We start from the raw sequence: 23,207 nt of genomic DNA on the forward strand, positions 1-23,207 counted from the left end.
GCTATGATTAAGTTGTGCTCTGTGCAAAATTCTACCAGGCGGCTTCCTCTTTGATTTCTTAGCCCCAATCCATATTCACCTGCTACATTTCCTTCTCTCCCTTTTCCAACACTCGAATTCCAGTCACCCATGACTATTAAATTTTCGTCTCCCTTCACTATCTGAATAATTTCTTTTATTTCATCATACATTTCTTCAATTTCTTCGTCATCTGCAGAGCTAGTTGGCATATAAACTTGTACTACTGTAGTAGGTGTGGGCTTCGTATCTATCTTGGCCACAATAATGCGTTCACTATGCTGTTTGTAGTAGCTTACCCGCATTCCTATTTTCCTATTCATTATTAAACCTACTCCTGCATTACCCCTATTTGACTTTGTGTTTATAACCCTGTAATCACCTGACCAGAAGTCTTGTTCCTCCTGCCACCGAACTTCACTAATTCCCACTATATCTAACTTTAACCTATCCATTTCCCTTTTTAAATTTTCTAACCTACCTGCCCGATTAAGGGATCTGACATTCCACGCTCCGATCCGTAGAACGCCAGTTTTCTTTCTCCTGATAACAACATCCTCTTGAGTAGTCCCCACCCGGAGATCCGAATGGGGGACTATTTTACCTCCGGAATATTTTACCCAAGAGGACGGCATCTTCATTTAATCATACAGTAAAGCTGCATGCCCTCGGGAAAAATTACGGCCGTAGTTTCCCCTTGCTTTCAGCCGTTCGCAGTACCAGCACAGCAAGGCCGTCTTGGTTTTTGTTACAAAGCCAGATCAGTCAATCATCCAGACTGTTGCCCCTGCAACTACTGAAAAGGCTGCTGCCCCTCTTCAGGAACCACACCTTTGTCTGGCCTCTCAACAGATACCCCTCCGTTGTGGCTGTACCTACGGTACGGCTATCTGTATCGCTGAGGCACACAAGCCTCCCCACCAACGACAAGGTCCATGGTTCATGGGGGGGGGGGGGTGATACAGCATACTATGTACATAAAGCCATTTTAAATGAATTACAGCCATGATTTAGTTTTTGGGGTGCTAATAGTGGGTTACTGTTAACTGACAGATTATAGATAAAAGTCAATTTACAAATGGGGAAAAGCAAAACACCACTTTCTTGGACAAGAAATGGGACATCACAAACTAAAGACAATTATGTGGATAATTACCTATCTTGATAAAAAATTTTATTTGTGTCTTTATCATAAGGCTAAGTACTATCAAAATTATCATATTGTGCACCTGTGACTACAGAAGATGTGTGTCTATTTCAAGTTTCATAGCCAATCATAATTCACTTCCTTTCAACTAAGAAGTAACAATCTTCAGACTCGTGTACTGCTTATTGAGCACTGATGATGTTTCCATGATGGAATCCACAAACAAATATCATATGACATACATTTGGCCTATACAAAAATGAATGCCATTTGTAAAATTCTTAAGCTGCCCCAAGAAAATTAGTTAGTTACATGTTCCATTGGTCACTTGCACAATATATCATAATTAGATGGAAAATGTCATTACACACATATTATGTTAAACTGAATTTTAATGTAGCTGTATGATGATCATTTACAGCTGAGATAACATAGCAGAAAATAATAATCATTTTCATAACTTAAGTAACTATAAGATAATTTGCTCCAAATAAGTAACAAATTTCTAAACAAAGGAGTTGCTCAGAAGGACTTTTTTCAAATTTAGCCTGTTACCTGTCATACATTTAATATCACTAGGTAAGTATTATTTGCCCCTTTGTGAGTGAAAGTTAATTTTAATTAAGAGTAATGGCCTTAATTATTTTCTTCTATCATGGATGTCATTATTCCTTCTGAACCCTAGTGGATTATTTATAACAAATTTCATGAGAGAAAACGTGTTTTATGGTGTTGTTGTTAAAATTACTCTTACTTTTATTATGGATGTCTATCAACTATTATTCTTATGGTACAATTTTTTGAAACAAAAACTTACTTACTTAAGAGTTGCAAAAAGAATATATTTATATTTGATGTTAATGAATGAAAATAACTAAAGTACATTATCTGATCAACATGTTTCTCTCCAACTTCAGGAAGTGTTAAACTATTGAATATTATGTGTCTTTTTAAATTGACCATTTGCAGCTAATCAGTACTAAAAATACTAATATTAAACATATTCCTAAAAGTTCCTCTGTTGTTATACAAGCTGGACACTGATAAAAACTAAAACTGCAGGGATGGATTCCTGACTGGAAATGGAGGAAAAAAGGTGCTATGAACATATGTCCAGAAATGCATCACTGCCGTGGTAGGTGGCACTGATGAATGAAAGTTCCTCTGACCAAGTGCTGTGTATTCCTTGTGTGTTGCAGGTTGTGTGATTGATGCTGTGTACTGTAATCAATAGAATGGTCCAGTATTCATGTTGGGTACAAGCTGAGATGGTGTTTGTATATGGCAAAGCACATGGAAATGGTTGAGAGGTAGAATGGGATCCTCCAATCTAGTGTCCGCTCAGTATGCTGCCCCCCTGTCCATCATCTGTCTGAAAATAACTATTATCTCACAAATACCCAAAAAGGGCTTGAAATTTTGTGTGATGAGGTTGGTGTATGTGAGGGTACTTATTTTGGAACAGGCATGCTCCCTCGACCATTTACACCTGCTTGACCATACATAAACACCATCTCAGCTTATTCCCAACACAAACACTGGACCATTCCACTGCTTACATTTCACTGAATGAAACACGTAGCCTGCAACACACAAGGAACACATGGTACAAGGTGAGAGGGCCTTTCATTTGTCAATGCCATCTACTGAGCAATGATCCGGATGCATGTTCCTAGGACCTTCTTTCCTGTTCCTGCAATTTGTCAGTTTTATTAATGTTCATCCTGTATATCTATTTGGATTGATTATAATAATTGCATCATCTTAAAAAAATTTCTTGATGTTAGATAACTTACAAATACAAAAAAGAATGAACCTAGTACTGAACCTTGTGGAACTTAACAATTTCCTCCTTACAAAAAATGTCATCTGCCCATAGTTGTTGAATTATGTACTGCAACATTTTTCATTCTGTTCTGTTGAGTATGGTGTGATTCAATTGTCACCCATACTGTTCATTTCACTAAAACCTGTCTTTCTTACCAAATGTGATTTCCGTTAGTGACACATTAATACTGAAATCAAATTATATGATCCCTATAAAGCTTCCTGATATCCTTTAGAAAATCTACATTAATCTCTTGATTTTTTGTGGCACATATCACAAAAAGATTCATGGAGCCTAATAAACCACTCATTTCCCATTAGAAAACTGTACACAGTTGAAATTATTAAGGAGACATTGTTTGTAGTCCTAGCTCACAAGAACAGGATCCCTTGCTGTGATGTTTACAGAATTTACTAGTTTCAGTTTTTCTGAACTTGTGGTAGGTTTCTATAGGACTTTTGTCTATTTTCCATATTGTCTTTACAAGATGAAGATGCTAATGTATAATCACTTATATTTAACTTCTATACCTCTCCAGATACATGGTGTTCAAACAGGTATGTGACATCTATTTTGTCAGAACTTTGTAAAACTTCCAAAAAATCAGATTCCTGAGGACTAGCATTTTGTTCCAAATATTGTTGAGACACAGCCTTACAAGCCAATTCATGATATATAAATACAAATGTACTGAAGACTGCTTGCTTGTTATTTATGAACCCTTATTACTGCATAACTTCCTTACAGACACCTTCTCAAACATCTGCCAATCACTTCAAACCACATATTATACTCTTACAAAAAATGTGGAAAAATTAAATATGTACTTACAAAGTAATAAGAATAGAAAAAAATTTGGGAAAAAACAACAAGAAATGAAGAAAATGTTTAATACAAACCTGAATAATGTCTTCAGCAGACTCCTCAATTGTAGATTTAAGTGGTGTTGCATGAATATTAAATAGTGGGAACATAATTTTATTGGCAAGTTCTCTATGACGTTCGTAACGTGAATAGATTCCTGACACCAAGAATACAGGTGTTGCATCTTTAACTTCCTTCCACTCTGGACAGAGAGTTGACATTTCATAAATGTAGTGTTGATTCCTCAGATTCCATCCAATTTCAGCAACTTCTCTCTTGGAAGCTGGTAACATGTACTCCAGCCTTTCAGCTATTACTTTGTCTGGAACAAGAAATTAAAATGCGTAATGAGTTATTGCATTTATTTCTGCCATGATAAACTGACAGAATAATGTGCACCAGTAAAAATAATATGTTTATTACAAAATGAGCTTGTCAGATACACATAAGTTATTTACTTCTGACTATCCAGTAAATGTAACTGCACTATATTCAAAAAACTGTGATGCTACAAGTCAACAAAATTTATGACCAGTATACACCTTCAGGAAATAAAATTCCATTACTGCTGATGGACACATTTAAAAGTGGAAAAACCATTCTTAGCTTTTGCAACTCCTCCTTGGAATATTGGGAAAGGGGTAGGTCACTCAGACGACAGGTTGGGAGGAACCCACCTTTTGTGAGTGCAAGAAGAGACAAAGATGAAGGGAGAGGCATCAAAGAAAGTAGAGGTTCAAAGATAGTACTGCTGGAAACTAAGAATCCATTTTTCACTAACAATTGTATCTGTTGGCACTACTGGAATTTCCCTTCCTGAGGGAAAGTACTAGCTTGCCATGCTATCACCTTGTAATTCTATTATTAACCTGCACAGCCCCCCTGCAGATAATATGGTACAGGTAATTATGTTGTGAAAAGGCAAGTTGCTACTCACCATATAGTGTAGATGCTGAGTCACAGATAGGCACAAAAAAAGACTGTTACAAATAACAGCTTTTGGCCAGTAAGGTCTTCATAAGAATTAGACAGTAAAAAAACACACATACACACTCGTGCAGATTCACGTGACTGCAGTCTCAAGGCAACTGAGGCCACACTGCATGCAGCAGCACTGGTGCATGATGGGAGGGGCAGCTGGGTCAGCTGGGTGGTAGTAAGGAGGAGGCAGAGGTGGGGGAGGGGAGGGATAGTAGGGTAGGCGTGTCAGACAGTGACATGCTGTTGGGGAGCACGGAGGGACAAGGTGGAAAGAGGGTAGGGCAGCTATGTGCAGTTGGAAGGTTAGATGGAGGAAGCGGAGAGATGGGGAGGCGGGATAATGAAAAAGGAGAGAAGTAAAAAGACTGGGCGTGATGGAGGAATGAGGGCTTCGTAGGGCTGGAATGGGAACAGAGAATGGGCTGGATGGGAGAGGACAATGACTAACAAAGGTTGAGGCCAAGAGGGTTACAGGAACGCAGGATATATTCAGGGAAAGTTCCCACCGCACAATTCAGAAAAGCTGGAATTGGTGAGAAGGATCCATAATGGCGTACACTGAGAAACACTCATTGAAATGAAGGATGTCATGGTTGGCAATGTGCTCAGCAACAGGGTGGTCCTGTTTCTTGGTTGCAGTTTGTCAGTGGCCATTTGTGCGGATAGATAGCTTGTTGATGTCATGTCCACATAGAATGCAGCTCAGTGGTTGTCGCTTAGCTTGTAGATCAAATGACTGGTAGCCCTGCCTTAGATGGGATAGATGATGCTTGTAACCAGACTGGAGTACGTGGTGGTGGGAAGATGGGTAGTACAGGACTTGCATCTAGGTCTATTACATGGGTATGAGCCATGAGCTAAAGGGTTGGGAGCAGGGGTTGTGTAGGAATGAATGAGTAGAGTGTGTAGGTTCAGTGGACGGCAGAATACCATTGTGGGAGGGGTGGGAAGGATAATGGGCAAGACATTTCTCATTTCAGGGCACGGCGAGTGGTAGTAAAACCCTGGTGAACAATGTAATTCAATTGCTCCAGTCCTGGATGGTACTGAGTTACAAGTGGAATGCTCGTCTGTGGCCAGAGGGTGGGACTTGTGAGATGGTGGGAGACTGGAGAGATAAGGCACAGGAGATTTGTTTTTGTACAGTGTTGGGAGGATAATTAGCCTCACAAAGTGCTACTGTCAGGGTTTCTACTACCTCTCATCGTAGTTGCCTCAGTTGCCTGAGACTGCAGTCATATGTGTGTGAGTTGCATCTGCATTTGTGTGTGTTTGCCGCCTAATTCTGACGAAGGCCTTACTGGCTGATAGGTATTATTTGTGACAGTCTTTTTGTTGTGCCTATCTGCAACTCGGTATCTCTGCTATATGGTGACTAGCAGCTTTTCTTTTCACAATATTGTTACATTCCATCCTGGATTTTCCATGTTTGATTACAGGTAATTATCTTTCACATATAGTTTCTGATGTTGCTGAGCAACAGTCGTACAATATTTTTTAAAGGAACACACAACCATTTGACTGGTTCATTGTTTATTTAAGTAGAATCCCAGTTTTAGACTGTTATGCCATATTTAAGTATTTGATTTCATGTCTTTAACATACATTGCAGGACATTTAACATGTTGTCATGCTCAAAGTTGGGCACAAATTAAGAAGACAATATTTTTGTTAATTTGTGGCCTACTTTGAGCTTGACAATATGTTAAATGTCCTGCAATATATGTTAAAGACATAAAATCAAATACCTGAAAATGGGATAAAAGGCCAAAACCAGAGTTGTACTTAAATAAACAATACAACAATCAAATGAGAGTTTGTTCCTTTAAAAATATATCTTTAATAAATATACAAAAGTAGAGTAAAAAAAGATGGCAAACACCTACAATGATTTAATAGTCAACTGGACAACAATTTGTTTTAGAGGGTGTTGGGGAGGGGGAGAAGAGAATGAGAGAGTGCTATGTTCTTGTTAAGGAAGGGACTATAGATAAACAGACAGAGAAAATTCAGTGTTAAGTTATGCATCCATAAGAAGAGTTGTGGTTGGAGGCTACAATAAATTCTAGTCAGAACCCAGAAAAAGATGTATTGGATAAACCTAATAAGTTCTGGACACATACAGAGGCAAAGGACAGAGACAAATTTTCCATATAATCTCTTTTGGATTTGTTGGTACTGAAACTGAAAACAACAGATGGAATGAAAATATATTACTATGAAAGGCAAGGTTCCATATTCATGTCACTGCCCAGAAAAGTTTCAATCTGCCAGGAAGTTCAAAACAGTGAACATTCTGCTGTAGAACGAAAAATTCATTCTGTAAATATCTAAGATTTATGTATGAGGCAAGATGACTTTGAATTATTTTGTAAAATGATAATTACTTAATAACTGTTGCCTCCTTCTGCTTCTCTTCCTTGTCCTTTGTCAATGGATACAGAAAAATAACATTTCATGTACTATTTATTGCTCATGTGCACAAGTGTAGAACACTCTGAAAGACTACATGGCAGCAATAATGTGGAGGAATAGTATCTGTGGATAATTTGTTTCATAGACAATAAATTCTAGACCAATTGCTGTTTGAGAAAGTAAATTTTCAGCCAGTGAACTTCCTTCTTCTAGAAATATTTATTGGAACTATTAAATAGGTAAATGTTCTACTTATTTCTGACTAAAAATGGAAAACTGGAGACAGAATAGAAACAAAGCTGAAATACTGGCTGTGATCAAACAGTTCTTACACACACAGCATACTGGTACAGCCCAATTTGGTGTAGAGTCCTGATATTATCTCAGATAATTGCTATACTGCTATGGGAACAATATATTTTTCAGCTCATCCTAAGCAATAGAGGTTTGACAGTAATCATGTTAAGTCCATAGATACTGCAAAAAGTACAACAGCAAATCTGGAAAACGATAATCCTACCACTGTATATTAACTGGTCTGCCCACTTGGATGGCATTTATCTGATTATGAAGTATATCTCCTCACCAGCTGTGAGGCAGGGATAAAGGATGCAGATTATCAATATCCCTTCAAACCAAACTGATAAAAATAATTATCAAACAATAGAAAATCCAGGATGGAATGTAACAATATTAGAGAAGGAAAGTTGCTACTCACCATATAGCGGAGATGCTGAGTGACGATAGGCACAACAAAATATTCACACAATTATAGCTTATGGCCATTAAGGCCTTTGTCAGCAATAGACACACATACACACACGCACACACACATTCATGCAGACGCAACATGCACACACGTCTGCAGCCTCAGACAACTGAAACCACACTGCAAGCAGCAGCACCAGTGCATGATGGGGTGGCGACTGGGTGGGGGTAAGGAGGAGACTGGGGTGAGGAGGGGGGGGGGGGATAGTATGGTGGGGGTGCTGCAGTTTAGACATAGGGGAGAAGATGGGGAGGGGGGAGGGGCTAAGTAGCAGAAAGGAGGGAAATAAAAAGAAATTAAATGACTGGGTGTGGTGGTGAAATGACAGCTGTGTAGTTCTGGAATGGGAGCAGGGAGGGGGCTGGATGGATGAGGACAGTGACTAATGAAGTTTGAGGCCAGGAGGGTTATGGTAACATAGGCTGTATTGCGGGGAAAGTTCCCACCTGTGCAATTCAGAAAAGCTGGTGTTGGTGGGAGGGATCCATATGGCACAGGCTGTGAAGCAGTCATTGAAATGAGGGATATCATGTTTGGCAGCGTGTTCAGCAACAGGGTGGTCCACTTGTTTCTTGGCCACAGTTTGTCGGTGGCCATTCATGTGGACAGACAGCTTGTTGGTTGTCATGCCTACATAGAATGCAGCACAGTCATTGCAGCTTAGCTTGTAAATCACATAACTGGTTTCACAGGTAGCCCTGCCTTTGATGGGATAGGTGATGTTAGTGACCGGACTAGAATGGGTGGTGGTAGAAGGATGTATGGGACAGGTCTTGCATCTACTAGGTCTATTACAGGGGTATGAGCCATGGGGTAAGGGATTGGGAGCAGGGGTTGTGTAAGGATGGATGAATATATTCTGTAGGTTTGGTGGATGGCAGAATACCACTGTAGGAGGGTCAGAAAGATAGTGGGCAGGACATCTCTCATTTCAGGGCAGGACAAGAGATAATCAAAACCCTGGCAGAGAATGTAATTCAGTTGCTCCAGGCCCTTATGGTACTGAGTTATAAGGGGAATGCTCCTTTGTGGCTGGACTGTAGGGCATTGGGAGGTTGTGGGGGACTGGAGGGATAAGGCATGGGAGATTTGTTTTTGTACAAGGTTGGGAGGATAATTACAGTCAGTGAAGGCTTCAGTGAGACCCTCGGTATATTTTGAGAGGGACTGCTCATCACTGCAGATGTGATGACCATGGGTGGCTAGGCTGTACGGAAGGGACTTCTTGGTATGGAATGGGTGGCAGCTGTCAAAGTGGAGGTATTGCTGGTGGTTAGTAGGTTTGATGTAGCCATCTCTGCAGTGGAGGTGAACAGCTAAGAAGGCAGCTTGTTGGGTTGAGTAGAACCAGGTGAAGCAAATAGGGGAGAAGTTGTCGAGGTTCTGCAAGAATGAGGATAGTGTGTCCTCACTTCAATCCAGATAGCAAAGATGAATCTGGACCAGATGAGGGGTTTAGGATTCTGGGTTTTTAGGAAGGATTCCTCTAGATGGCTCATGAATAGGTTGGCATAGGATGGCGCCATGCGGGTCCCCATGGCTGTACCGCAGATTAGTTTGTAGGTAATGCCCTCAAAGGAGAAGTAATTGTGGGTGAGGATATAGTTGGTTATGGCAACTAAGAAGGAGGTTATTGGTTTGGAATCCGTAGGGTGTTTGCGTGAGTTTTTATGTGCATGTGTATATGTGTGTTTATTGCTGACAAAGGCCTTACTGGCCAAAAGCTATAATTGTGTGAATCTTTTTGTTGTGCCTATCGCGACTCAGAATCTCCACTATATTGTGAGTAGCATCTTTTTCCTCTAATATTGAACATAATTAGCATGATTATAGAAACTAAATAAAAGGATTAACTACAAATAATATCCATTTTTAATAGTAAAAAGACATCTGCTTTAATTAGTTTTACTGGAAAATGAGACATAGCTGAACCGTTCTTTAGCCAGAATACACCTGTAAGTTGTAGCTTTTAAATTTATCATAAAAAATGAGACATAACATAATCCAATCAGCAAAGAACAACCATCAGTTCTAAAACATGATAAATCAATCATTTAACTTTCCCTTCGTCCATTCACAAATGGAATGGGAAGACCCCTTAGTACATGGAACAACGGAAAATAAACTCTACCATTCCCTTTGCAGAGTGTAGCTATAGATGCAGAACAGATATAGGGAATTCTTCATTGACTTGAAAGAACTTCCTATAATTGCCTTTTTGTTATTCTTCCATTTGATTTACTTATTTATTTTGAATCTCAGATGCAAATCTGGAAGGAAATGCTACATGAGTACTGAGTGAAATGGTAGTGTTATTATGGAAATAGACACGTTTTTGAAAGAAGCAGAATTTAAACCTGCTCCTGTCCTTGAGGCTTTTTTTATCACTTTGTTTCTTATCTTTTCACTATATCACTTAAGACAAATGGCAGTGTGGTTGCATCAATCAGATATTGTATCGCAAAAAGTGAGTAATGTTCTCTTTGAAGTGTAAAAGGATTATCTTTGCCAATGTCGGCATAATGGCTCATGTTTGCTTTCTTATATGTGTTCATTGGAGTGTGTGTTTGTGAGACAGAAATAAATAGTTATTTGCATTAACTCTCCATATTTTTCTGCAACAAATACATATATGGTGAGTTCCCAAAGAGGTGACACTGAAAAGGAAGATAAACCTTGGAGGGTATGTGTTGACTACAGAACACTCAGTGTGTGGACAGTTCTGGGTTGGTACCCCATTCCTAAAGTGATGAACTTCAACAATAGCATTAGTGATGTGAAAATATTTATTGTCAATTTATTAAAAGGGTATATTGCTATTCACCATATACTGGCAATGTCGAGTCACAGATAGGCACAACAAAAAACTGCTAAACAAGTAGGCTTTCAGCCAAAAAGCCTTCTTCTGAATTAGACACCACACACACACACACACACACACACACACACACACACACACACTCTTTCACACAAATGCAACACTCACACTTTCACACAAATGCAACACACTTTCACACAAATGCAACACTCACACATATGACTACTGTCTCTGGCTGCTGAGGCCCGACTGTGAGCAATTGCACATTATGGGAGAAGCAATCAGTGAGGTGGGGGTAAGAAGGAGGCTGGGAGGGGGACAGATGGCAGGATAGGGTTCTGAAAGGTTGAGGCCAAGAGGGTTATGGGAACCTAAGATATATTGCAGGGAAAGTTCCCATCTGTGCAGTTGAGAAAAGCTGGTGCCGGTAGAAAGGATCCAGATGGCACAGGCTGTGAAGCCATCATTCAAATGAAGAACATCATATTGGGCCACTGCTCAGTAACTGGGTGGTCCACTTGTTTCCTGGCCACAGATTGTTAGTGGCCATTCATACAGCTGCACAGCTTGTTGGTTGACATGCCCATGTAAGACACAGCTCAGTGGTTGCAGCTTAGTTTGTAGATCACATGACTGGTTTTGGAGATAGCTCTGCTTTTGATGGGATACATAATGCTTGTGACCAGACTGTAGTATGTAGTGGGGGAAGGATGCATGGGTCAGATCTATTATAGGAATATTAGCCATGAGGCAAGGGAGCAGGGGTTGTGTAGGGATGGGCAAGGATATTGTGTAGGTTCAGTGGGTGGTAGAATTCCATTAAGGGAGGTGTTGGAAGGATGGTGGGTAGGAATTCCTCTTTTCAGGGTACGACAAGAGTTAGTCAAATATTTACTGTCACAGATTGCATGAAAGCATATTCTCATATTTCCATGGCACTAGCGGATATTAAAAAAAACAATAGTGACCACATCCTTACGACTTTTCAAATACCTTTTCACACCATTCTGTCTCAGGTTTGCTGCATAGACTAGGCAGAGGTTCATGCAGAAAGTGCTATGGGAGTTGTCATTTGTGTTTTGTTATGTGGATGACATTTTAATATTCTCTGCTTCAGTGGATCAGTACATAGAACACCTGTAGTAGCTTTTCCACTGGCTGCAAGATTACGGCATCTTTATTAATAAAACAAAATGTGTCATGCAGTGAAGTTTGTTTCCTGGGATACCTGATTTCAGTGGCAGGGTTAGCGCTATTACTTGAATGTGTCAAAGCTGTACAGCAAATGCTGCTTCACAGTATGTACAAAGCCCTTCACAGATTTCTCGGCATGCTAGATTATTATAGATGACATCTGCTTGGACTAGAAGTAACCCATGAACCACTCACAACATTGCTCAGAATATTACAGGCAATGAACAGATTCCATGGTTTTCTGAGGCCAAAACAGCATTTGGTACATCAAGTAACTTCTTTCACAAATACTGATGCTAGGGCAACCAAACATGGACATTCTTGAGGCTGTTATGGCACATGCAAGCCAGACAGCTGTAGTCACAGACTGGAATCAGCAGTCGCTTGCCTTCTTCTCTAAGAATTTGATGCAATAACAACAAAAACAGACCACCATTGACTGTGAACTGCTTGCATTGTACCTGGCAGTCCGACATTTTCACACAGCTGTAGAGGGGAGACATTTTATAATCTCCATGGACCACAAGACACTGGTTGCTATTTTCCAACAAAGCATAGAGCTTAAATCACTGTGTTAGTAGAGGCACATTGAATATATAACTCAGTTTACAACAGATGTGCGGTACATAGCAAGAAAGGTGAATGTGGTCACAGATTGTCTGTCAAGGAATTGTGCTACTCCATGAGCTGTTCATTGGGATCCTTTTCTACACAGTCTACTCCAGAAAGAACACATGGAATTACAACTTAAATGAGTACTTTTTCCTAGGGTCTCAGAAGGAATTTGGTGTGATGTGGCAAGAGGTCAGCAATGGCCCTATATTCCAGAACCCTATTGCTGGTATGATTTCAAAGCGCTGTACAATATAATGCACCCAGGCACGCAAGCTAAAACTAAGATGGACATTGCCAAAGTTGTGTGGCCCAGGTTGTAAAGAGATTGTTAGGAATGGGCACACACATATTTAGCATGTGAGGGGAAACAAGATTGGAAAGCATATGTTTGCACCAATTGTTCAATTTCCAACAACTGCAGGCAAGTTTTCTCATCTCCATGTGGACATTGTTGGCCCATTGCAGATCTCTACAGGACTACAGTATTTATTAACAATCATCAATAATTTTACAATGTGGCTGCAAGTTGCAATAATTAGTGATGTATTAGCAGAGTCAGTGCCAAAGGAAATGGTGCACACATGGTTCTCAAAGTTTGGCCTACCATATGATATTACCACAGACTGTTGAAAACAATTTATGAACCAACTATTCAATGAGGCCATGTATTATGTGGCTGCAACCATCTGCACATGACAAGCTACCATCCCACCAGTAAAGGCAAGGAGAACATTTCCATCACACACTCAAGATGTCACTAAAGTGTATCAGTGTCTTATTGGGATCGTGCATGGCAATAAAGGAGGATATTCAATGTTCTCCAGCACAATTAGTTTGTAGCAAGCAGTTCAGATTGCAGGGGAATTAACTTTCAAGACTTCACACAGCAAATGGAACCACAGTTTTGTATGCAATTTGCACAACAGCTCAGTGCAGCTTCGAGATGATGCAGTTTGTCCCCCACTTATTTTGCCATATGTTGGTCCTTACAAAGTGATAGAACAGAGAAGCCATACCTTCAAAATCAATAAAGATGGGAGACAATAAATGGTTTTCATCGAGAGGTTCAAACCAGCCATGTGTGGAAGAGGGTAACCTCCTTACACAGCTCAAGACTTCATTTTCTGAGGAGGAAGCTGACAAACCAAGAGACAGGTCCACAGTGCAGGTGACAACAGGCATGTAATCCAACACTTCAGCCACTGGACAGAGCAACCTACATCTGCACCCACTGTTTGCATGAGGACCGGCCGTCAAGTAATGTGGAAGTGCCCTCACATACTGTTTGCACCTGACTTTTTAAAAAACAAGGGGAGTGGCTGATGTGATGACATCATCCAGCTGATGCACCACAACAAGTGAATAGTGTTCTCTTTGGAGTGTAAAAGGATCATCTTTGCTGCTGTCAGCACAGTAACTCATATTTTTTCTGTTATGTTTGTTCTTTGGAGATATTTGAAGTAACCCTTCATATTCTTTCTTAACAGATAAATATATGGTGAGTTCCCAAAGTGCTAAGGGTCACTTTATATGACCACAGCTAATTCCTTCTTCCCATTCTTTCCCAGATGAGTCTGGTACAGCTGATCAGGGCTGCAGCACCTTATATAAGATTACAAAAGAAGGCCTTTCTCAAAGATTTTTTCTCCACCTGATTGTAACAGTAAGTGGCTGTAAGTTCAGCATATCATGCAGTTTGTGAAGAAAACATTACATTTGCACTGTCCATACATCCAGACCACTAAGAAATGAGGCTGCTAAAATATAGGTATGTCTAATCTATTTAACATAAGTCTAAATTAATTTTACACAAAAATTTTCTACAAACTTGCCTCTATTTTTCGATACGTCAGATGTAGTGTTGGCAACGCTTAGAACGGGATCTTTATTTGACAGCAGTATGCTATCTAGTTGCTGCACAAATTGTTTAAAATCAAAAATGCTTTCATTTTGTTGGGACCAATTTATTGATAGGCCCTTGAGACCCATTTTTTGTCTTGCTGAGCAAATGTTGTCTCCTCCATCACAGGATAGGCATATAAACAGCAACTCTGGATAACAGTGGGAGGCAACATCAATGTTGTTAAGAATTTGTGCTGATATGTTCCCTGCATCAGTTAACCTTGAACTTTCTGCCTGATCCTGGAAAAGTATGAACGACTGATTATTGATTATGAAAAATATTGTCATCATCAAATAATTATGCAAAACATGTTGCAAAATCAAGAGAATATAATTAATTTGTTCTTTTTTTTAAAAAAAAATTAAAAAAGGCCAATAATTCTGGCGCTCTAAAGTGCTGACAAATTGATAGAAATTGTGACATAATAGTGTATTACTAGTAACTGTACCAATTCTGAAGAACGAATTCATTTCATGTGAAGTGTATCTTCACAGCAAACACCTTGGTATCTTACAAGAAAGTAAGGTCTCTAAAAACAGCAATGCATGCTCAATAAAAGCCAGTAAAATTAATTTAAATGTACACTTACCAGTGGTAACAAAAATATGGCTGACAAGGTCCCTTTGCTGCTCGCTAGTTTCAGGAGAGACGTGGCACCATTTGGCGAAGTAGCCTTGGTGGATGACTCTAATACTATATCTGAATTGTAATACTTTTTAAATAAATTAAGTCTTCGAGTTACATAGTTGTTCCCTTTCTCTGTCTGATGAGCAATGACGATTTTCTTTGCTCCGTGTTTCACAAGCCATTGTGTCAGGCTGAGCCATTCTTCATTTTTGCCACCTACAATTGACACAATACTTGCTGTAACAAACTTTCATTTCTTATGCGTGTTGACAAATTTATTTAGTGGCCACTCACCTATTATTAAGTAAGAACTATCAGATTCACAGTTAAATCTAACCTCCAAATTGTTGTTTACTACTGCTAGAGATTTTTTTTGTGGAGAATCTGATTTCAGGAGCACCTTTTGGTAACTGTTCTTTGCAAACAGGAATCTGGAAAGAGTTTCCATACAAGAAGTTAACAAAAGTAAAATAATACCTAAGTTTATTGTCACAATGCAAGATTCACTCATGAAAACTAAAAACAAATATGAGGCAGAATTGTCGCCAAATACTTTCAGGAGGTGAAATGTATAGTACTGCCAACACTTGTCTCTGAGTCAACCTGGGATCTAAATGAACTGCCCTTCCTCTTTAACATTTAACAACAATCCCTCTCTCTACCTGAGGAAGGAGCAAATTATTCCCAAAGCTAAGACAGTGTATTAAAGTTTATGTGCAGTTCTTGGCAATACTATAACATTTCACATCATGAAGATGAGTACTTACTAGAAATTCTGTCTCATAATTTTTTTATAAGCAAGTTTACACATTATACTTCAGCATTAGCATTATCATTATAAAGAAGGGCAAGAGGCCAAATTTTGGACAGATCACTGCTTACCAAATAGGGGAGGTGCTAAATATTGAACACAGAAAATTGATTACCTTTATAGAAAGATCTGGTTTGAAACTAACAAACATAAGCCACAGCCCAAACAAATCAAGTAGTGACACATATACCAACTGTTTTTTTTTTTTTACCTTACATTAAAGGGCATCCTTTGGAACAAAATGATGGGTGTTTAACCAATAAACATCCTGTTAATGGATTTTCATTCTTTTTAGGATCTTAATGCTGATAAAATTAATCTCGCTTCCCTTGATTATGAACGGTATGTTTTGCTAAAATTGAACTGCCTAGTTTACTTCTCCCCAAAGGCTACTTCTTAAATTTTGTACTACAGTTTAGCTAACACTCCAACACTGGTCAAAACCTCCTCACACCAACACTGGTCAAAACCTCCTCACACCTTCCATTGGCCTTCAAATTTATTTATTTATTTATTTATTTACTTTAATTGGCAGGGTTGATAAAATTTTTTAAATATGCTGCCCTAGTTAATGGTTCATACAATTGAAGCACACAAGCTCAAATTGCTGAAACTGAATAAGAATGATTTTAAAATTTAAACATGTGTCTGTTCTACCACTCATCAGCATCATTTACGCATAAAACTCTGTATCTACCGAAAATTAAATAAAATGACCATATGGTTTTATTGGTCAAGAGAACCCATCTAGGGTTACTTGCTCCCTGGTGCAAGTCTTTCTATTTGGTGCCACTTTAGTGACTTGCATGTCAATTATGATGAGATGAAATGATGAGACCAACACAAACACCCAGTCCCAAAGTGAAGAAGATTTTCAATGCAGCCAGGAATATAACTCAGGACCTCACAATCTACAGACAGCAATGTTAACCATAGACCATGCACTGCATAAAATAAATGTTTTAAGGTTAATATATCTGTAAACTGCAGAAGCACAAGTCACTGTGAAATAGTACTGTGTAACAGACAATTATGACCAGCAGGATCGTAAGAGCCATATGTGGTTTCTTTAGAGCAAAAAACTAAAGGTTTACTTGAAAAAATACCTTTTAGTACAAACAGTTCTTGCAGTCATATTTCCCAAAACAGAAAGTACTATTCTGTCATAAGATCTTTGCTTATTTGTCACCAAAGTGCAGATGTGAAGTCTCAGTGTGGTGACTGAAACACACCGGAATAGAACAGTATGCACACTTGGCAAGGACAACATTTGGAGATGCTGAATCATTTTCCACGTATTTTCACTGCAGTAGCCCAGTGTCAAAAGACAAAGTGATCACAATATTGAAACATTTGCCATAAATTGTTCCTTTCTGTCATCATTCCATCACTTTATCGAAAATTCGTATTTGCACTTTGATGATGAAAAAGGGAAAAATATATACACAGTAACTTATACTTTGAGAAATATGACTCTGGAAGTACTGCATCCATCCACAAACTGTGAACATTGCCATTTTATGACAGCCTGTAAATACCAATGATACAGAAAGACGTAATATGGTCCAACAACATTCGAGGGGTATCAGTTGAAAAAGCAGATTATCATATGGTTCCTGAAGAGGGGCACTGGAATGTTAGATTTGTTATTAGGGTAGAAGATTCGAGATTTTGAAAAGAGAAGTGGATAGTTTTGAGATAGATATAGAGGGAATTAATGAATAAGATTGCTGGTCAAGCGATTACATGTTTATGAACACAGTATCAGAAGGGGTAGTGCAGAAGTAGAACTAAAGATGAACAAGAATTTAAGAGTGTGATTAGCTACTGTTAATAGCATACTGAACATGTTAGACACAAAAACAAAATCCACTATAGCAGTAAAAGAGTATAGGCCTATCAAAGTGGTGGATGAATAAGACAATAAAGGAAAATACTGATGTGACAAAGGTTTATGACAATCTGCTCAGTAGACTGTTGATCCACCTTTGAAATTCAATACAGTGGCAATTTTGCAGGGCATGTGTGATATGACCAACCTCAATGGCTGCCCAAACTTGGTAAAAAATTCCCTGAGAATTCCACATATGAGGAGAAAGATGGTGTCAAGAAGTTAGCTGGCATATGATAATTTATACAGCACATTTATCACAGATTAGCATGTACATTCCACTACTAAGAACTTAACAGTGGCAACATATTTCACTACACTTCCATCATCAATCCTGGTACCATAGTCACTATACATATTATATGAGCACACAAACAATTTATACAGTTCTTGCAAACAGACAATTAATCATTGAGTGAGTCACAATTTAAAAGGATATTTGAGTGGAATAATTTAGGTGAACGATGGAACATGTCAATTTGTGAGTGATTGTGACATGTTAACTAGCCAATTTCTTAACTCAGATCAACTAAAAGACATTTCACAAAAATATATACACATAGATGTCTCCATATTGATGACTATCTCAGGACTGACTGATTGTATCTCAGAGACACTGACAAAATGAATGCAAACCATGAGACACTGACAAAATGAATGCAAACCATGAACTCATGCAGACTAATTGTACATAATGACCAAGAGGTGTTATCAGATTAGTTATTTTATGTGGATTACTTGAACTATCTATCAATTATTCATAGAACTGAACATCAATGATTATTAAACTTTATTATTAAAGTTTATTTTAGAGCAGCAAAGTCAACAAACTTATTTGACATGAAATTACAATGAGCAAAATAGTTAGTTTGTTAAACTATGCATTTGATAATGGAATAATTGACATAGTTGTAGGTACTATATCATGAATATTATGTATAATCCCATGAGAATTCACAGGGCCCACAACACTGGCAAAAACATATAAAATTTTCTAGGTTGAATAATTGGCAAACTAAGAAGATTTCCTAATAAATGTGGACATTTTCTAAATTAGAAAAATTAGAGCTACAAAACTATGTGCCTGAAGGTTTGAAGAAAGGGTTACTTTTGATAACAAATAACTTTTTAAATAGTGAGTTTTAGAAAAAAGTAAAATGTTTACTTAAAAGAGGTACCTAAGAACATTTAGATGACATATTGCTTCAGTCAGAGCTACTTACTTGCTCACTCAAAATTCTGTCTCCGTGTGTTTGCACTGATCCTCAAAGCATGGATAATTACAAATAAAATTTAGTTTTAAGTAAATCAGATATGTATGTGCTCATTAATCTGAAAATTACATTGTGAAGAATCAGACTTCAAAAGTCTCTGCTTAAATAAGGAAACAGATAATTTGTGTAACAGCTGTACAAGAAATATTCATACAACTAGATTAAATAAAGAAAAATTTCCATCGCTATTAGGAATGGTATAAGAGTGATGGGTCCATCTGTAACAATAATAACCTATAATAATTGTTTTTCCTTATGAATTTAGATAAAATTTTCTTTCTGAATTTATAAAGTAATATAAGTAATGTTTTGAATTTCTTTTTCTTTTCGTGTCATGTTAAAGAAAACTGTAAACAACTTTTGAAATGAATGTTATTATTTATGTTAGATTTCAAGCAATTTGATAACCAAAAGGAAATGTATTTAATGTTAAAACTATTGTAAAATGTGAAAATTGTAATTTAAACACTTGGTCCATACGTAGGTAATGCATTAGGATATGTGTAGTAGAAAACCTGTGGTGAATACCCTACCTGTAGGGGAGCGGGAAAAGGTGGATGCAGGCGAGCGCGGGAAAAAGCACACTGGCGCGGTTCGGCACAACGGGCTCAGTATTACAGTCGGAGTTGGGCATCGGTCAGAGGAACATGTACTGTACCGAGGAGGCTATCTAGGAAAGGTGGATTCCATTGAGCCTCGGATGGGCCGATTCCGACGACTACTTGGCATGGCTATATCCTTGGGCACAAAATTGGAAAGATTACGACGCTAAGAAGAAGGAAAGTGCCGATGCAGTGAGAGCCTTAGCCGTGCTTGTGTGTGTGCTGTGCTGCCCGCTATCTCGCTGCCCACCACCCGCCGCACCGACGTGCACAGGTCAAACTTTTATTTCATCTTTAGAAGTGTATCTGTGTGGACCAGTGCCGAAACTGTTTTGACTGTTCAATAATAACGTGACTTTTACCAGAATTGCCTTAGCCATCACTTATCCTTATCATTGACCTAGACAGGGTCCTTACCACATATTGTGCAACCCGAGTATCCCGAAATGAAAGTTTACAGTTAGTACTAAATTATCTGCAGACCAATCTATGCTATAAAGGCGTTTAAAGTTAGGTGTGTAAATGTAAATGTTAGTAAAGAACAACAGTGTGATTAACTTGAAAGATAAATTTTGAATTGAGCTAGCGATGTTATTTAATTAATGTGTGACAGAAATAATGACAATTAATTAATTCAGAAGCGTGACAAAAGAGCAGTAATCCATAGATTGATAATTTTGAGTGTTAATTTACCTTCAGGACTTACTAGTTTCAGTATAACGACCATAACAGTTTCAGCCCCCCCCCCCCCCTTCTCTTGCCCATTCTTGCACATATTGAAGTGTACTGATCAGATTTGAACAGCAAAGTTAAGTTCTATATTTAACCTAAGTGTATTAGTAATTTTACCAATTTTAATAGTGACATTGTATGTGTGTTTTCAAAATTGCTAATTCTAGGGTAATCTATGCCCGATTTCAGTCTGATCAATATACAAAGTGCAGTTCGTAGTAATCATTGCTGTGTGGTGTTGTGTAATTTTAGCTCGTCCAAACTAATACAAAAGGAGAGAACTTTAGTTCAGTGGATTTTTCCTATGCCAAACTTTGTCTTATAACGCAACAGTATTCCGTGTTGTTATGCTTGTACATGCACACACTTGTACAAGGAAAAACTCATTCAATGCCTAATTAGGCTGGCGACCAAATTATTAATCATTGGTAATATCTACTGTGTGTACTTCTTGTCCATGTGAACGCGTAATTATACTTTACATTTGCTTGACGCATCATTGTAGTTACTGACTGAATATAGGTTCGATCTTGCTTCCATTAGGTACACGCGGTCAAATTTATGTACTAAAATCCTTGTTTACAAGGTGAAGCCCGTGAACTTATTACAGTACAGGCTTTATAGAGCTAACACACGTCCGAAAGGGCGGTAGTGTTACAAGTGGCTTCCCGGTGACAGGACATCCAGTTGTTGTCGGTTACAAATTAATGTAAATACCGAACAGTGGATGTTCAGGGGCACGAATAGCAATAAAGTTTAGCAAAATAAACTGCAGTGTGAGTCAAGTACAATAGTGTAGTGTAAATGGCATTCAATATGGACAGGAATGTAGACAGGGTAGATGTGCCGAGCGAAATGGAGAATGCGGCTAGTAGTAGCAGGAGTTTACGCGGCCAGATAACAGCGGAAGACAATTGGCATACCTACAATACCATGAACACGTCAACGAACAGATTGAAATGTCGGGATCGTCTTGAACACAGCAAGGGACAAAACAGGAAGCAGAGGGTGACTTTGTAGATGATAGTGGATACATGAACGAATCCACTGACATATTTGATTCACCACAGATAAAGAAAGAACCGAAAGAAATTTCTGAAGTAGAATCGGAACATACCGATTTTGTAGAACAAAACAGTGTAAAAATTTTAACCATGAACGACTTATTTGAACAATTAACCAAACAAATTGCAGGACAGAATGAGCAACTTCAAAAACAAGTCGGCAATCAGGTTAATCAGCTCAAAACACACGTTGACGAGCAGCTCAAAACACAGAATGAGCAGCTTAAAACACACGTTGATCAAATTAAAGCACAGGTCAAAGATCAAGGAATTAGAATTAGTAAACAAATAGAGCAGGTAGAACAAAAAGTGGGAAATTTAAGTTCTGTGGTAAATAATATGAAATTTGAAATTGACACCATTAACAAAAATATGGATACTATGCAGGAGGAAATTGGTAACATTAACAGTAGATTCGATGTTGAAATTCTCAACATCCAAGAGAAAGTAGAACCTCTGGTTGTAACTAAGGAAGACGAAAAAGTTTTCGGTCTTAAAACTGAGATCGTAAACGAATGTCAACACGGAATATCACAATTGAAAAAGGTAGTTTCGGACACTGGAAGAGATTTAGGTGAAATAGTAACCGGATGTATTCAAAATTGTGAACAAAATACTACGGAAATTCAAGGCAGAATTTTCGATCTGGAGAGCAAAATAAAAGATAGGCCTGGTGTTGTCTGTAATGGCACACCAATTACGAAGCTGTTAGAAGGCGAGGAACGTTTCGATCCAGCCAAGAAACATAACGGGTGGCATCCGTTAGATTTTATCAAAAATTGCGAGAGAGTGTTTCCTGAGTACTTGTCTGATCAGGAAAAGATAAACATTGTAATTAGCGCCTTAGCAGGTGATGCTAAGCGCTGGGGAATAAATTTAAATACCGAACGAATGACGTTCGAAGAATTTAGACAAAGATTTACAGAAGAATATTGGTCTGAACAAAAGCAGGACCATTTATGGCGCGAGTTTATCATGGCCAAACAGCATGATAACAGGGGCAGGAATTCTTTGAAAGATTTCTGCGAGTATTGGTACCGGAAATTGACGCATATAAGAGGTAGAAGATCAGATTCGGAAATTATCTGGGAGCTATATAAAAAGCTTCCAGAAGATTCAAAGAGGTATGTAGGAAGCAATCATTGTAGCTTCCAAGCATTTCTCGAAAGAGTCGAAGACGAAGACCATTGGCGCGAAAGTCGTGCCAATTATCAAAATTTTGGTAACCGTAATAACCGAAACAATGACGAACGAAATGACGGCGATGGATTTCGCGTCAATATAATACAGAGAGGAAGAGGCAGAGGAAATTATCCAGGTCACGGTAGGGGGTACACCGCGCAAATTAATAACGACGCGGGAAACTAATTTCCGCGAACGTTGCGGGCCAAACGGAAGCGGACAATACATACCGGCCCCGATTTAAGAAAAGATACCGGACCAACCGTAATATAATGAAACAGGTTGGAGACAGGCGTGAAACGACGCAACGTGTTGTGGCGAGACAAGCGTCAGGTGCGAGCCAGCATGAGTCATCTCGGCCGCACAGAATACTACCGGTTAACAGGCGAGTGGAGCATCAGAGGGCAACGGCCCAGCCTAGCGGAACATCTGTTCAGAGAGAAGCCGCTAGCAATACGGCAGCAGTAGGTAC

The 23,207-nt window shown here is 38.7% G+C and overlaps 1 protein-coding gene across 1 annotated transcript in view; it reads right to left on the minus strand.

The window, feature by feature from the left end:
* LOC126191105 (fatty acid synthase-like) overlaps positions 1-23,207 on the minus strand; it is a 394,390-nt gene that overhangs the window by 38,617 nt on the left and 332,566 nt on the right. Inside the window, exons 29-32 of the mRNA XM_049931844.1 lie at positions 15,474-15,610; positions 15,142-15,395; positions 14,482-14,791; positions 3,893-4,179 (exon numbers count right to left, since the gene is read on the minus strand). Coding sequence (XP_049787801.1) covers positions 3,893-4,179; positions 14,482-14,791; positions 15,142-15,395; positions 15,474-15,610 — 988 coding nt within the window. The remainder of the gene's footprint in view (positions 1-3,892; positions 4,180-14,481; positions 14,792-15,141; positions 15,396-15,473; positions 15,611-23,207) is intronic.

Source organism: Schistocerca cancellata, chromosome 6, assembly GCF_023864275.1.
Source record: "Schistocerca cancellata isolate TAMUIC-IGC-003103 chromosome 6, iqSchCanc2.1, whole genome shotgun sequence".
NCBI lineage: Eukaryota > Metazoa > Arthropoda > Insecta > Orthoptera > Acrididae > Schistocerca > Schistocerca cancellata.